At 37.7% G+C, this 17560-nt stretch overlaps 1 protein-coding gene across 1 annotated transcript in view; it reads right to left on the bottom strand.

The window, feature by feature from the left end:
- Positions 1-2200: 2200 nt before the first annotated feature.
- ankrd13c (ankyrin repeat domain 13C) overlaps positions 2201-17560 on the bottom strand; it is a 32836-nt gene continuing 17476 nt past the window's right edge. Inside the window, exons 5-13 of the mRNA XM_015379232.1 lie at positions 16721-16766; positions 15268-15334; positions 14023-14167; positions 11965-12096; positions 9037-9198; positions 4296-4375; positions 4096-4194; positions 2871-2971; positions 2201-2764 (exon numbers count right to left, since the gene is read on the bottom strand). Coding sequence (XP_015234718.1) covers positions 2634-2764; positions 2871-2971; positions 4096-4194; positions 4296-4375; positions 9037-9198; positions 11965-12096; positions 14023-14167; positions 15268-15334; positions 16721-16766 — 963 coding nt within the window. The 3' untranslated portion in view covers positions 2201-2633. The remainder of the gene's footprint in view (positions 2765-2870; positions 2972-4095; positions 4195-4295; positions 4376-9036; positions 9199-11964; positions 12097-14022; positions 14168-15267; positions 15335-16720; positions 16767-17560) is intronic.

The raw sequence follows: 17560 nt of genomic DNA on the forward strand, positions 1-17560 counted from the left end.
TCTGATAAATACCAGAATTGCGAAGAGTTTTGTATTACCATCATCTGGATACAGAAATCAAAATAACTTTGCCTTTTTAGCAACATGGAAAAGCCAGTTAGTGTCTTTGTAAGCTTTTAGTAAATGATAGATAACATTGTAGTTCTTTGTACCTCACCTGTGAATATATATATATAAAAAAAAAAACACCTAAACCATGATGCTGCCTTATGTGACATCATGAAAATATCAAACCAAATCTGTCAAGATTTCTGGAAACGAATTAATCATTCCATTGTTATGGCCCCTGGCCTTTTAAGACTGCAGGCTTTTCTTATGCAGGTTCAGCACGGACAGATCTTTGTTGGCTGCCTGAGGACTGCAGAGGAGCAGTGACATGATTGGATCAGCAGGAGAGTGTCAAGCCAATCAGAATGCTGATGAGGCCCACCTGCACCTTATAAAAGGCTCCTGAAAAGCTTCAGTTTGGGGACAGCTAGTAGGAAGGTTTTGTTAAGCTGTTCCCCCATCTTTGTTTTCAATCTGTTTTGGGAAGATAGATCTCTTTGCCCTAGCTTGATTATATTTTCCTTAACCTGCTTTAGGTGTACTTGTTCAAGCTAGCAGCTTGTGTTTGGGAGGTTTGGTGCTCCCTTTGTCTTTTCTTTTGGGTTGTTTTGTGTTAAAACTTAGTCTGACTGGTTTTGGGCATTTTGTAATTTTATTTGCTCTTGACCATTCTTGAATTTGTTTGCCCTTTTCTTTTTTTTTGTTTTGTTTCAATTGGGTTAAGCTGTTTTGTGTTTAGGGTCTGTTTAACCCTTTTTTTGTAATAAATCATTTTTACCTTCCCCCAAACTGCTCTGGACACATTATTTATGTTACCTCCCCAAGACCCCTAGACCTTGGGGGCGTAACATCCATAAGTCTGGTTCAACCTGTGATTTGTCAGATGCCTGAAGACACCATCATGTACGTCATTTTAAACCATTATACAGCATGAAACACTGTCTGTGTCCCAAAGGTGGTGATTTTGTACCAAATGAGGATATGAATCTAAGAACAAAGCTACAAGGCCTTGTGCAGATCCTGGTTCTGAGTTTGTATCTAGTACACTGATGAAGGACTTCTAATAATATGTACTGAAAGGCCACGTAGAGAGGAATAAGCCATTGCTCTTTAACAAATATCAAAATTTAGATTAAAATTAGCTTTTTTTCCCTTTTAGATGGGAATATATTGTTTGATTTTTGTCTCAAATAGGGAAAAAGTTCAAGCATGGAACCAGAACTGTGTAGTAAGGAGGTCACGATTACTGCAGGAGGGACTGATGCACCTGGCAAAATATATTGCATTTAAACTAAAGGAAAGTTAAGTTAAAACTTTGGCACAAATAGCTCCCCAAAGAATATGCCTTAGTTACAAAGTAGCTTGTCACAGGTCTAAATCTATCCTGTTAACCAGAAAACCTACAGGCCTGGCTCAGTTGCCAAAGTTCTGATGAGAAGAACGAGTTTCTAACTCAGATAAAACGTTTGTGGAAGGAGACCCACAACATCCAATCATCTATTGTTTTTCACTGGATCAAATGGGGTAACAGAAGGAAACTCCCATTTTCTGGGATCCCAGTGCGACCACCGCTTAAAGGATATTTATATAGTCCCTTCAGCATAAAATGGTTCTGCGCAAGGTTTTCCTCCCAATGTTTTTGTCCCCCAGGACACATCCTGATCAGATGCCTGAGCTGATGGAGCAGCAGTGGCTCTACTTAGAGCTCCACTGGGAGTTCCTCTCTCTAGTCTTGTTCTTCTAATGATTCATACCTCATGACCACAGGTGAGAGTTCGAACATTGGCAGAACGTTACATGCTGCTTTTTGGTTTGTAGTGTTTGTGTTACCACAGAGGTAACCACAACCTTTCTCTTCATCTTCCACTACATCCTCCAATCACTTGTATACAAGCTTACAAAGACTAAGGGAATTAATGGCAAGTTTGAAAACAAATCAAATTATTTTGGTGATCCTGATAAAAGGGAAATTTTCATTTATGTAAAACAAAAAAAAGGTACCCGTCTTCTTTTTTACAGCGTATATAAATATCTAGTTCAAATAATAGATGGTTTTATTTTGTCTACACTGTAAAATATAATAAGCCTTAATGGTAAGAACGTTTTTTTTTTTTTTGTTTGTTTTGTCCACTTTGCTCAAATAATAAATGAATCTAATATAAACTTTCTGTCAGACATCTCCCACAGCATTATCAGTGCATCACAACACGTCAGTTAGACACAGTCCCTTTATAAACAACTTATTTAAATACAAGCCTCAACTGAACTGGTAGTTTTTAATTCCGCTTTTACCTCACAAATAAAAGCTCACCTGCTCTGCTGCCATTTCTTTTCACCTCAATGCCCTTTGACTGATGATACAGATCAATTACCTACACTTCCTGCTGCGTTGCCTCAGATTTGGAGGTGAGAATGAGAATCAGCAACACCTCAGCACCCGTCCACTTGGAGTTGGTCCTGTCATCATCCTGCTGCTGTACAGTATGTGTTCATAGTCTGAGTGGGTGACAGGTTCTCCAGGGGTTTTTATTCATGAAAAAGGTGTTTCGTAGGATTAACTTATAGTTTAAGTCCAAGCCGAGAGGTTAAAGGTCAGGGAAGCGGCTTGGATCCTCTTTGTAGTCAGTGGGAATGGTAAAAATGGATGCATCAAACTCGTCGTAGCGAAACTCCTGGAATGTGACGGTGGCTGTGATGGTGGGAAAGACGGGGATGTCTGCAGGAAACCAATGAGAGAATCTTCAATTCACTGCAAATGCATTTCATAAAACAAAATGAAAACATTTCTTTCTTTTCCAGAACCGTAGCGACTTTCTGCTTACCGAGTTTGACAGGAAAGCCAGGGGGGAGCTTCATCTGAACAAACTCCCTGAGTTTATTAAAGTGCTTAAAGGGAGCGATCACCTCCAGGACATTCAGTAACCTGAAGGAGGGTGAAAGCAAAGATATTTAACTGGATCAACAAGGAATGAAAGTTAGAAATATACAGTATGGGTCAGATGTTTATAAAGATTCTACTTTAAGAATTTTGTGAAAAAAGAATCCAGTTCCTGCAACATGAAATACAACTACTAATTCTACATTGTCTATATATCTACAATAATTTAGTGTGTGTGGTGGAACAAGACTCCTTTGTAATATATTGATGTAGATTAACTTTTCATTGATTAACTTTTATAATAAAAGAACAATAAAGCAAATAGATTGTTAACAATGTCATATTTTTGCATGTATACAGGGTTCCACTAGCTATGAATTAGACAAAAAACTGAAAGAATAAGACTTTTAAAGTAATCTATCAATCATAAGATATACTATGTAATCAAATTAAAGATTAATCGCACTATTATAAAAAAGCAAAAAACAGCAAGACTACACTCTTAGTATCTAAGTGTAAAAAACCCCCAGAGAAATTAAAGTGTTATGTGTTGATAAACAAAGAAAGTCAGCTGTCAGATTGTGTTGCTGATGTTGAGATAACGTAAGCTTCATTAAATTATAGCAGTTTGTAATCAACATGGATGAAGTCTTTATTCCCAGACATAAGCAGGAAATCAAGGGAACATTTAGCTTTTGATTAAAGAGCCTTTGCAGCACAGGGATGCAGTCTTCTATATGCAGAGCTCTTCTAAGCACAAATTAAAGCATAAGGAAAACTCGCCCAATTTACGCCCCTCAGCTAATGTGAACGTGGGCCGTTTTCTCATCTCCCCTGCTCTGTCTCTGCAGTAAAAATCTCTCCCCACAGCAAAGAGTGCTTCCTGATAGAGTTGTAGTAACATACTGTGTTAGATTCTAAATTAACACCATAATTAATATGTGAAAACCAATTAGCTAGATTAACATTTGAGTGAAAAAATATATCATATATGTTACATGTTATCATGTAACATGTATTACGTAACATGGTTACTCCCAGAACATTAACATTAATACCCATACAAGCTGTATGTAAAATTCCCTCTCTGGTATGCTAAAAGTTTCTATTTTCACCAAACCAGTTTAAAATCACCTGTTTCTGGTGGGAAGCTTAAAATAAACACTTACGATTCGATGCCCAGAGGGAAGTCTTGACTCATGGCTATGGTGGCTTTAAAGTTTTTCTTGCTCTCTTTGCAGACCAGCTCCCTTCCTAAATGAGGTGCTCTAAGCATAAAGATACAACACACATGAAGAAATCATTACAGATTCTCTATGTATTGGTCATCATTGATTATTCTTTTACAAAGCAAGTTTTATCCTCCTACCTTCCATTGTCTGCGGTGATGTATTCCTCCCAGGAGATGGTGCTGGGTAAGGGAGGGGTTAAGGATTGCCTTCTTGTTGGCTAAGAGGAAGAAAAAAAATATCAGAGTTGGCATCAAAAAATAACATGACATCGATAACAGGCCATTCAAAATAATGTTAGCAATCCACTTGTATTTAAACTCTATTGTCCTTAAATTAAATGGAAAGAAAGACTCCTGTTTGACTAATAAAATACTGATGTATTCCAATCTTTATATAACAGTTAGGACTGCCGATTATTAAAGAGTTATGGCATTGAGAGACTCTTCTTTACTGCTGTGATCTGGTCCTCTTGGCTATGTATAACTCTATTTAAAAATGAGTGTATTGCCACATGTGAATGCCTACATGTGTGTTTATTTTTATTTGTCAAAGACAATAGGAACATATAGTGCTATGATTAAATGAATGTCACTTCTTTGCCCCTTTTAAGACATAAGCACTAAATTATACATATCAAAATTATACATGTCATCAATTACGCAGATTTGCATGTGTTACATCCTGGACAGGGCAGCCTTTTACAGCTGCTTTTTGCATCTCTGCTTCTGTCTCCTTGAACCCCAGGAAGCCTCAGCAGATGGCCGCTCACACTGAGCCTGGTTCTGCTGGTGGTTTGTTCCTGTTAAAATGGAGTTTTTCCTCTCCACTGTCGCTACAAGCATGCTTAGTTTGAAGGATTGCCTTCGAGTCAATGAGTAAATGCAATCAACTGGTTTTCCTTAAGATAGAAAACTTTGAATCAATTTGACTGTATGATCTGGTGAACTGTAAAGTGCCTTGAGATGACATGGTTTGTGAATTGGTGCTACATAAATAAACTGAATTGAATTGAATTACATTGGTTATTTTTAACAGGAATGACTAAATTAAAGATATTTATTTATCTATTCATTCATCCATGATGATATCAGTTGAGATAAATCCACATTAACACATCTTCTTCCTTTTCTAAGCTGTTATTGCAATGCTTCAAAAACTCGCTGCAACCTTTAACATTTTTTCCTCTTTTTTCTGTCGAGCCTAAGCTTCTACTGTACTGCAACTCCATTTAACACCCAGAATGCAAAGCAGTAGTTTATAACTAGAAATAGCCAGCAAACACAGTCCTTAAAACTATTAACAAAGCAGACACTCATTTCTGTAAAGATGATAGATTTGATTTATAAACTGTGCTGCTCAAAAACATTAAGGTTAAGTTTGGGCTTTGCTATAGGAGGCACTACAAAATCTAACTTTTTTTTTTTTAAACCAATATTTAGGTATATAGCTTTGGTTCAAGCTAAGGGAGAATTTCATTTATTGGATTATGTAACATAAATAAAGGAGGAGAAAAATTTGGTCCACTTTTATTGATATTGTCAAATTTAGTCTGATCGAACCCCTGTGGAGACTTGAGACAGTAAGAGTTAGTTTATTTATTTAAAATTTTTGAACTACCTATGAGCTGCTAAAAACATATGCTGTTCCCATGACTCAAAATAATCATTCTTGTTCACACAAGTAATCATCTGCAAATATTTTGTCAGGGATCCTGTGTTTACTGATAGTTTATGCACACCACGTTCTATAGAGAAACAGGGAGAAGTAGAACAGATGAGCAGACTTCAACATAAGCGCTGGAGTGCAGAAAGTGTTCAGCCTGACTGAATTACAGTTTAATCTCTTCGACAGACAATAAAAAGCACAGCTTTTTGTGTTTATACATGAGCTCAAGCTTCAAAGGATACTTTCTATAAATCATTTATATGGCAAAAAGTGCTTCCTACTTGTAGCTCTAAGACAGGATGATATTTCACAGGTAAGTGCTGCTCACATTTCTGACAGGTTCTGCACAAACTCATTCTTATTCCAGATATCTTTTAGACTCCTTCTGGCTTGCCTTGAAAATCGTAAATTAAAAAAGGTGGTAAAGCAGAATGGTTGTTAAAACAGAGCTATTATTGTAGCACCATTTAAAATGACTGTTGGAGGGGCGAGATTTTTAGTATCAAAAGCCTGAATTATGTATAATAATATAGTGTCTTGTATAGGTTTTAATCACTCCTCAACATTTCGTCACACAACAACCACAAACTTCACAGTGGATCATGGTTTTACAAAGTATTAATTTATGTCAGGCTGCATACAGTTTCACACCTTTCTGTTCTTTCTTATATCTCCATGCTTCACCCCTAAACCACTCAGGTCTGTGATCCCATTCTTTATATTTTGTCCATCTTGCACAGGTGAACTGTGATTTGACTGTGGTGGCCTTAAACCTACAGCAGTCTTCCTAAGACAACTGACTTAGTTGACCTTTATGAATACCTCTTAAAGATCTCAACCTTTTTTGCATTTTAGTTTTTTTGTTAAACTGAAATGCATTTTATGCTTTTTTTCTCAATGTATGTTTATGTCTATAAGCCTTCTGTGCATCATTTCAGTGAAGTGAGGAGATCTTGAAATGCATGACAGTGTTAAGTATATTGCTTCTGCAGATAGGTGAGTCTTAACTAGATCAGACCCCCCGTTTAGTTATTTCAATATCCCCACAGACATTCGACCTACCAGAAAAAAACAGGCTAAAGGAAACTCCTAAAAAAACTAAGGAATTTCCTCCTCGAACTGAACCATCTTTCCAGAGGAAACCGGTTCCAGTACAGTCACCCCCAACGCCTGTTCTTCAGTTTCAGTTTATTTTAGGATTGGACAGCCTGTTCTCCCTGTCCCTGAACCAGATCTGGGACAAGTGCCATCCTGTTAATCCTAAAATTGACATTCTCCCAGAGTTAACTCCCTCTTGCTAATGTTCATGAAAATGTGATCGTTACCCAAGTTGATCTCTCTTTTGTAAGCAGTGGTAAGGATATAAGGGCAGAGCATTATGTGACAATGGCATGGTTGACAGGCTATCTGAAGACTCCAAGAGAAAGCTTGATGGCTTTTTATTTTTAAAAGTAATTAGAAAAAAAAAGAAAAAAAACTGTTAGCTTTAGAGCTTTACAGGAGTTTTTTTCCCCGCTGCCTGTTGAGTGCCAGCCTGGGCATTCTGCTGTGACGGCAAAGTGAAATAAAAGCTGTTCAGATCTAAAACTCCTGATGTATTGGTCTACTCTCAGTTATTTTCCCCCAAATAATTAATGTCATCAAACAGTGGCATGCTTAGTTTAAAGGTCTTCTCTAAAATCGAAGCTGACCTTTTGAGGTCCACTGTTACCTTGCCTTTTCAGTTTCACAACTCTATAAAAGGAAAACAGATGGCAACAAGAGGATACAAAGCCTAACACAGAACACGAGAGACTGCACAACAACAAAAAATACAACAAAGCATTTAAAAGCCATTCAGTGGGTTTTGGGAAGCTTTGTTCTTCTTGGGAGGCTTTATGTTCAGTTCAGACAACAGCTTGCTAAGCAAACTCTGGAACATACTACAGTGAGGCAATGTGATGAGGGGAAAGGTCTGTGGATGAGGTTTACATCTGTCACCACAAGGTGGCTGCAGAGGGTCTATAATTCAGGCTAGATGACTGACAAACAGAACGCCATCGCATTATGCCAGGTATGTCTCAATAAGTCAGAAAACTTTTCAACCGTTTCCACAGGCTTTATCCCCAAGTACAAAATACAGTCAGGTATTGTGAGGTTTATCTAGTAGAGCCTTTGGTTCTAGCCCTAGGGTCAATTTGAAAATTGGGCTGGACAGTGTCATGATTGAACTCATTGTTATACTGAAGGTAAAAGTAAACAGGTTACATATGAATAGGGTAATGTCACAACTTGTATTCAACTTTCTAAATTTTTTGAAAGTAATTATATATTTCAAAGAGTCATGATTTCTTCTCCACAAAGACGCTAAACACTAAAAAACTAGGCATTGGATAAAGATACTGTGATATAAAGATAGTTTGTAAAATGTTTCACCTAGCATTAACATTAACTGCTAAACCTGAGCTATCTCTATAGTTATGCTGCTATAGGCCTAGACTGCTGGAGGACATAGGGACACTTTTCCATCATTCTGCTTCATTCTATCTCTATTCTCTCACCCTGCAAAATTTGTTAGTCCAATCTCTAACACTATGCTCTCTGATGTTTTATCATAGTAGCTTCATCTAGTCTGTTCCTGTTTGGCTGTTACTCCATCCTGGAGAGAAATATCAGCTGTGCTGCTGCCATCAACACCTTTGTTTATAGATGTTGGCTTGATTTTCAGTGTAGCCCTGGATCTCTGACTGTGACTAACTGCATGTCCTCTCTTTCATCATCTGACATGGGAGCTTGTCTGCCTGGCTGTGGGTTTCCTGGACGTGGCCACCTGTGGAGCTAGTTGACAATTGCCTTTTGTATCTCTGCTTCTTTTTCTATCTCTGCTTCTGTCTCCTTGAACCGCAGTCGGCAGATGGCCGCTTACACTGATCCTGGTTCTGCTGGAGGTTTCTTCCTGTTAAAAGGGAGCTTTACCTCTTCACTGTCGCTACAAGCATGCTTAGAGTGAGGGATTGCCTTCGTGTCAATGAGTCGATGCACAAAACTGGTTTTCCATTTATAGAAAACTTTAAACCAATCTCACTGTAAATCTGTGTCTCTGTAAAGTGATGACATGTGTTGTGAATTGACACTATATAAATAAACTGAATTGAATCTCTAACTAATAATTTACAATGATAAAAATCACTTATTACAATTGAGATAAAAGAGCCAAACAACATGAAGCATCACCTCAAAGTTTTGTTCAATGAGGTTCCCTCCTTTGCTCAGACTTTCCATAATCGCTTTATTCCTCAAGATGTCCTCCTCACTCAAATGCTCTCGTCTCTTCCTGGACTCCAGCACCAGGCCGTTTACAGAGTAGAAATCTGCCAAGAAGTTTCCCACGCGCTCCTGGAGAGAGAAGAAACAGATCAGTCTGCCTGTTGTATCACCAATTTCCTCTCTAAACAGAAGTTGAAAGAACAAAAGATTAAGAAGAGAGAATGCAATAACCCCTATCTTATTCCCAGCCTCTGTACACTTTTGTACTCTCCCGTGTTATTTTTGGCATTCAGCCCATCACCTGAGGTCCTTTCCTGAATTTCTGAATATACGTTTGAAATAGAAATATTTATTCTAATATATGCCTGTTTAAAAAAACTTGTCAGGAATTGTTTGAATGTTCTTTTTGTTTCTTTTTCTTGGTGGGAGGGAGGTGGCAATCTTAGTTTAGGCAATCTTTCTAAAAACACGTTTTTGTCTCACAGTCAATATGTCTTTTTAGCATTTTTAGTCATATGAAAATTTAAAATAATGCTAACAATAATAAGAGACCTAAGTCATTTGTCTTAAAAAAGACAAAACTGAAGAAAATACATTTCAAAGTGTACAACAAAATGTACTTTAACAAGACAATTTTTGCTAAAAAAAAAAAAATGAAGGACACCCCCTTATAAAGTAGTTAAAATCCTACCGTAACTTTGTCACATTATATAAACATGATTAGCACCATAGCAACATTTTAAAGGAGGATTGACCTGTACAAGTGGAAAAAGATAGCAGACAACTTTCATGGGAAATATCAAGAATGAAACCCTGCTATCTTAGAACAAAATAAAGACCAGATAAATGTTTGCAAGACAGTACAAAGACAAAGAGGGCTTCTGAGAAGAAAAAAAACATCAACGAGAAGCTGAGCTTAAAATGTAACATTTTGGAAACCAGGGCAGAGGACATGTTTGCCTACAGGTGCAGCAACTTTAACATGAATACATTTCTTTTTAATTGTGAAGCATGGAGGGGGATGTGTTATGGTTTGGGGATGTTAAGCTTCAACCTTGCATGGTTTTGGGTCAAGTCTAATCTGGCTACTAGTTGCAACAGATCTCACCTTAATAATTCTTTTCCCAATTATGTTTCTATGACCGCTATTATAAAATGTTATACTTTACTGTATTTGCAGCTTTTCCTTGATATTAAACTTTTTATATTTAAAAAAACGGAAGCAGTGTTTGGTCCCAGAAACGTTTTTTGAAACCCCCCCCTTTTTTTTAAAGCCTGCTTTCTCAGTGTTGGGTTTTAAGATGGACCGTGATTTTCAATTGTGGTTGTTTTAAATGGCTTTATAAATAGTTGAGTTAATCAACAATGCAATGTTTAAAAGCGCCAATGCACATTATGTTTACAGCAGGAAATAGCTACTTGAGCTGCGGAGTCCAGTGGAGTTTCCCCAAGACAGGCATGAAACTTGAAATCTAGTTCCAGCAAGACAGAAAGGCAGGTGGCTCATACAACATCAACAGAAGTAGGGAGAGAACAGAACCATCCTATTCATAGAAATTAGGCTAACACCTCTAATCAGGACCTCAATTTATTGCTGATAAGTTTCATCTTTTGAGAGTGGACAAAATGTCAGACAGCGTTAAGAGAAAAATAGGGGGAGTGATTCAGTGTAACAGACGTTGAACTTCTAGCGGTTAGCAGGAGGCTATATTTGTGTGTCAAGAAGGGGAGCTTTGTGGCGTCAATGTAACAGCACTATACATTAATTCCTCTGCTAATGTGGACGCAGCCTCTAATGCTCTGCTCACCGTCACCAGAGGGCTGCAGAAACAGCCTCATCTCCTCATCTCTGGAACTTCAACCCAATGCCTCACTATCTGCTATAGATCCATCTGCGTCCAGCATGTCACCTGCTCAACCAGACAATACTGGACTTGCTTTAGGAGAAAGACTTGACCATTACACTGTTCCATTCTTAGACCGTATGCAAATCTGTTGTGCACAGACAGCCTGCGGGGCCATGTGTGGTGAAGGGGACTGTAGGAGGAAATGAGGCTTTAATACTGACCTATTCATACAAAAACAGATTGTATAGACAGCAGCAGGCTTCTCAAATCCTGCACAGGTTAACTGTAAGGAGGTATAGAGCATGTCTTCAATCTGAGCCTCAAGCCTTCAGTGCTTTCAAACAGGACTTCAATGATAAACTTAGGTAGTCCGTCAACTGCCAGAATTTATACTGGATTATCTCACCAACTGGTCATGTAAGAAAACTTCAAACATCTCACAAGTAAAAATGTGAAAATCTTTTAATTTAGATTGGTAAATAGCTACAAGAAGCATCTATAAAGTTATTTTAATTGAAGGGGTTAGCACCTCACATCACTGGGACGGTTGTTCTTTTTAAATGCCAAATATTTGTTTTTAGCTTCAATTTGAAAAGCAAAGGTTACATTTAGTTGGTTTCACTTTCATTTTTCCAAGACGAAAAAAAAGCAATATTCGACATTAATATGTGAGTTACTGCTGAAGAACTGATGATTTATTTTTGTGCTTTTCCATGTGACTGGATATAAAAAGACATACAGTAAACTAACTGAGAATTAATGATCAGAGATTATTTATGGATATATGCAAAAGGATAAAAAACACTAAAACAAATAAAGGATCTGATTTAGCTGTTATGTGTATGTTTAAGTACAATTTAAGAAAACTTGGCCAGTTTTCTTTTATTGATACTTGCTAAATTGCTAAAATAAAATCAGTTCAGCATCCCTTGAAGATTGATCAAATGTCTGTTTTTCTGTATCCACAGGCAGGTAGATGACCTTAAAATCATGCTTGTAACAGCAGAGTCAGCTGGAAGCATAAAATCCTCCTTATAACAACACCAACCGTCTTATCCTCTCTGAAAAGCCATCCAGTCTGAGCCCTGGAGAAGGTGATGGATTTGGTGGAAAGCGTGGCGGAGTAAACATCACTGCTCATCAAAATGTCCACCTCCTCTTCGGTCTCCATCTCTGACTCCTAAGAAGACAGGAGAACAGAAAGGAGCACAAGTAGAAATGTCATAAAAGTCCGGTTTTAATCTACAGGCAGGAGTGAAAACACTTAATTTAGCTGTCTGAAAACCTTGAACAATAATGATTCATTTCCCACATGGTGATATGTTTTTCAATTTTTATTTTTTTATGTTATTTTCTGCTCACAGCTTATTAAAAAATAAACAAAATAATTTCAAAAAGTTTATTTGACACACAGATGTCCGTTTAGGGAACAGTATTCCATTCATATGCACTTGGTGCTTGGTTAACCTTTTACTTATGAATAATTGCAGTGTGGCTTTGGAGAGATCCGCCTGCAGCACTGCTGAAGTGTTCAACAAGCCCACATTACTTTAATAGCAGCTTTCTGCTCATCTGCTTTGTAAGCTCTTGTGTCTAGTGCCATATTTCATAGATACCATGAGAGGAATAGATCTAGCACATTTTCTGGGAATTGAAGCATAGTGCTACCAGAAGAGGTATTGCAGCAGAATACAAAGAAACACCAAATCATCAGTGGCTGTGGAAACTTCACACAGGAATAAAATCAACTGGGATTCTACTATTTTAGTTCTTCCTCAGGGCTTTCAGAACCTGATTTCCAAATAGCATAAAATATACTTTAAAGGTGTTGTTCGAAGGCCAAAATCTTAAAAGATGATTCTGGCCTTTGGATAAGAGTCCGATTATTTTCATATTAAATCCCGGTATAACACTTCCCAGGCTGGTCTTATTTATGAAAAGCTTGATACAAGGACCGTAGCAGCTTGAGTCACTGATATGTCTGTGTGTGGTGGTTCTTGGAGCTGTGACTATAGTCAATGGTCCTTTATAAATCTATACTAATCCGACTTTAAATTGGCTTTGCTACACAATCATCTTAAGGTTATTCTTGTTTCGGCATCTTTTTTTACCAAACTTTTTCCTTACACTCAATTTTTCACTTAAATATATGGAGACAGCACTCAGTGCTTTCTTTTGTGGCTTACTCTCCTTATTGGGGTGTTGAGGATAACCTGTTGGACACCTGTCAATCAAATTCTAACATACGCTTACATAGGCCATGATATAAAATTATTTTGGGGTGTTTCAGTTTTATGCCATATTCTAATTTTCAAAGAAAATCAACTTTGTGTTTATTTTATTAACTATAAGCCCTGATATTCAAAATCAACAGGAATAAATACGAAGCATGTCAGTATGTGTGTAATAAACTTGCATTCTAATTAATTGCGAAACAGGGAATACATGTGACAAATACTACCAGTTTTAGTCCACGAGGCAGACACCCTCTGTACTTTTAAGGGTAGGCCTAAAACTTTCCTTTTTGATAACGCTTATAGCAAGAGAGGCTCAGGCTATCCTGAGCTATCTCTATAGTCATGCTGCTATAGGCTTAGACTTCTGGAGGACATAGGGACCCCATTTCATCATTCTGCTTCACTCTATCTTTATTCTCCCACTCTCCAGTCAGTATCAGCTATGCTGCAGCCATCAATGTCTTTGTTTATAGTGTAGTCCTGTTTCTCTGACTGTGACTGGCTGGATGTGCTCTCTTCATCCTCTGACATGGGAGCTGGCTCGGTGCTCGTCTGCCTGGCTTTTTTTTCTATTATTTCTATTATACAGTTGCTTTTCTGTCTCCTAGAACCCCAGTCTCTTCCTGTTAAAAGGGAGGTTTTTTTTCTCTCCATTGTCGCTACAAGCATGCTTAGTGTGAGGGATTGCCTTTAGAGTCAATGAGTCAATGCAATCAACTGGTTTTCCTTAGATAGAAAAGTTTGATTCAAATTGACTGTATGATCTGGTGAATTGTAAAGTGCTCTTAGATGACGTGTTGCGCATTGACTCTATATAAATAAACTGAATTGAAATGAATTGAATATTGGGGGCAGTAGATCTCACCCACCTCATGGTGTATCCGCTGGTAGACCTTCTGTTCATTGTCCAACACAACAAACGACTCGGAGGGAATAGCATTGCCATTGAAGATGAAACTGAGGTCTCCTCGCTGGCATTTCATGTCAGTGAAGTCAATCAGGGTTGTATCCAATCTGTACCCAATGGATTACATGTCAAGAAACACAAAAAGGTTTAGTTTAGAGGATGGAGAGTTAAAATACATTTCATCATGACCCCCAAAGCACTAGCTTGCTAAACTTATTGGCCCATTTAAACCAGGAGGAAGTATGTTGGTGCAGAAATGTCTCATATTTACTCTGAGAGCTCAGAGATTGTGCATGATAATCACTGCGAAGGGAGATCAAATACAAACTTCAGGCTGCTTATTTTGTGTGCTTGTTTGTCTGAGTAGGGTGTCACAGTCTGCAGCGACAGCAAAGAGAATGACTGATCTTAATGTGAAGAAAAGCGACATGTGGATAAGTAAGTAGGAAAAGCATGACGGAAAGCAGAATGCAAATGAACTCGGTGTGACAGTTTTTGGTTTCGCTCCTTTCACCCTCTCAGTTTCTCTCTGTTCCCTCTCTATATCTCTGGAATAACGAGAGGGCATTTTGAATATAAAATTAGACAGCCAGGAGCAGGTTCAGACGATAATGAGAAGCTTCACATCAAGGTTAGCTCTTAAGGGAAAAGCCCACAGATAGCAAAACTCAAACTCGCTCTACAAATGGGTTTATAGTATACTGAAGGTTATGGCAGTGAAGAGTAGAGGTTTATGTTTACACTCTGGTTAAAGGAGGGGCTCTTTTTAACTATATGTCTAAGAAGTGCAAGCTATACCCGAAAACATTTGGCTTCTGCCCAAAAGGCAGTGAGTGAATATGGATTCCCATTGACTGTGTTAGCGTGAGTCACAGTATGACGACTTTCTGCTGACACTTTAAGTGAGTGAGCTGAACAGCGCAGTAAATTCTACAGTAACTCTCCATTTATGAGGCCCTGCCTTAAACAGAAAGACACAAGTTACAGATGTCTGCTCAGACACATTGCCATTCCCTTTGCTTCTAGGCAGGCTCTGACATCCCTCTGATTCATAAAACTGAGCACAACAGCAGAGCGAGAACATGGACACAGAAGATGCTAAATTAATTGCATCATCTTTACACATTTATTTCAAGGGGGGGGGGAACAGTGACCCTGCTACAAAAATATTAATAGTTGTGTTTTGTTTTTTTTAAAAACAACTTACCTGATGTTTAGGCCTTGTTTATAAATCTTACATGCATCCGATGGGAGGATTCTGGACAGCAAAGGCACTGCGACATAAAAAAAAAAGATGCAGAGAGCACAGGTAAAAAAAAACTGAACTGCATCTACATTCAGGAAGAGTATGAATAATTAATGACATCATGGACGTTAAAGCACATGTCTAGTGGGCTATACAGCCACCATAACAAGAAAGTCTACAGCTTATATCCGAATGCCCCAAATCAGTCAAGTTCTGCTGTCTATTACACATGAATATTATCTATTCTTTCAAATTGTGTAAAACATTTACAAACCCACATGGGTCACTTATAGGACCCTCTTTGGCCAAAGAGAGTGAATGCTGCTACGGTACACTGGTTCAGTTTGGGACATTGTTCCTTCCAGTTATACTTTATCCAACTTTTATCATAGATTCAGCATTATTAATCCTACAAATCACATAGTCGGTGAATAACAACCGTCTCTTCCCAGAAAACCACTTTACAGGAAGGCGTTGTCAGCTCATGTCCAGCTTGAGAAACAGTGTTCAGTACATGACCTGTGAGCAGTCTCCACACAGCTCTGATTAAGTCACTGATAGCAGATACACTGTTTATTCAACATGTTCTGGTCTTTGGCATTAGCTGATTCCACTGTTAAATCATTCTACATAAAAAATGAATCTGTAAGGTCAAGCAAAAGCCCTTGAATTATGACATACAACAACTACAAACCTCTCTGTATTTAAAACAACACAAAGCATTTAGTGTTTAGTGGCTCTATACTTTGCAGAACCATCTTTTTCTAACAATTAAAGCTGCATGTCTTTGAGAGTATGTTCCCTTTTATTTTTCCATATCTATAGACTGAGTCTTTTTTTCTTTTCTTTGCTGTTTTATATGTTGTGCAAATCATGTCAAGTTCATACAGATTGGATGTAGAAGATCTGTGAACAAGCAATCTAACATCTTGTTACAGAATTGGATATACAGGATATGCTTTTAAAACATTTAAGTATTTCACCCTATCCATCCCAGCATAGCTCTGGCTGCAGGGTTAGTGATGCTGTGTTACTAGAAGATAAATCTCCACCCTGGTCTTAAGTCTTTTGTAGCTGCTAACAGTTTTTTTTTTTTTAAGGATTTCTCTGCATTTAGCTCCCTCCATTATCCCATCAACTGAACCTGCCCCTGCGGAAGAAAAGCATCCACAAAGCATATTTCTTCTACCACCGTGTCAATAGTGAAGAGGATTCTTTTTTCAATAGGTTTTAGTTTTTCAGCAAACAAAGAGTGTAGGTTTGACCAAACAGTTCAGTTTTGGTATCCTATTCAGAGCACCTTCTTCTATTAAGGTTTGTCACCTAAAAGGTTTTTGCAATCAGAATGACAAGATTCTACCATAAAGGCCAGAATTGGAGAGTTCGTAACTAAGAAGAATGGTAGTGAACTCACCCCAACTCTGGAAGTCCCAGTGAAGCTCCAGGTAAAAATCTCCAAGCTGCAGAGATATATGCTATGTATTAGACAGGACAAAATGTAAAACAAAAATCATCATTATAGAACTGGTTTCAGTTTCAGTTAAGAACTGGAACTGTAATGCAGAGGAAATGTTTGTAACGGTGAAATAAACAATGTAATGACCAGGGACTATTTAAAGCTTCATATTAATAACTGTTGAGTAAATGACTGGGTACTTACAGGATGTTGATATAAGGCTGACTCATAACTAACTCAGTTAATCTGTCATAAAGTGAGCAGAGGATTGCAAACTTCCGAGTCTTAATCATCTCTGGGATGCAATGATATGAAAAAAATTACCTTTTTTCTCCATCAATGTAGGCTTTTATTATGTCTAATCAGAGGTGGGTAGGATTTAGTTACATCTTACTTAGGTATAGTGAAAAGAAATATGTACTCATACTAATGTTACTACTTCTACTTGATTAATATTTTTGAAGCTACTCTAACTTGACTCTAGCGTACCTTATGACCAAATGATGATAAAACGTCTATAATAAAACATAAGACAAAAAATAAAATATTCATGGAACTAGAATATGCGTTCTGTGAAGGTTTGTTTGAAAATAAAAACCTAAGGTTTCAATAAGGCCACCTTTCTGTTTCAAAATCTTTTTTCTGCTTTTTTTGTATGGTCTGGTTAATTCTCATCATGAATGCAATGGTTTCAGTCGCTATAGGCCTATAACCAATGTAATCAATAAAAATAGAGGCTTAAAATGAATCTGTATAATGTGTTGTACACAGTGAACTGACTTGCTGAAATACTAAATA

Source organism: Cyprinodon variegatus, unplaced genomic scaffold, assembly GCF_000732505.1.
Source record: "Cyprinodon variegatus isolate N-32 unplaced genomic scaffold, C_variegatus-1.0 Scaffold187, whole genome shotgun sequence".
Classification (NCBI taxonomy): domain Eukaryota; kingdom Metazoa; phylum Chordata; class Actinopteri; order Cyprinodontiformes; family Cyprinodontidae; genus Cyprinodon; species Cyprinodon variegatus.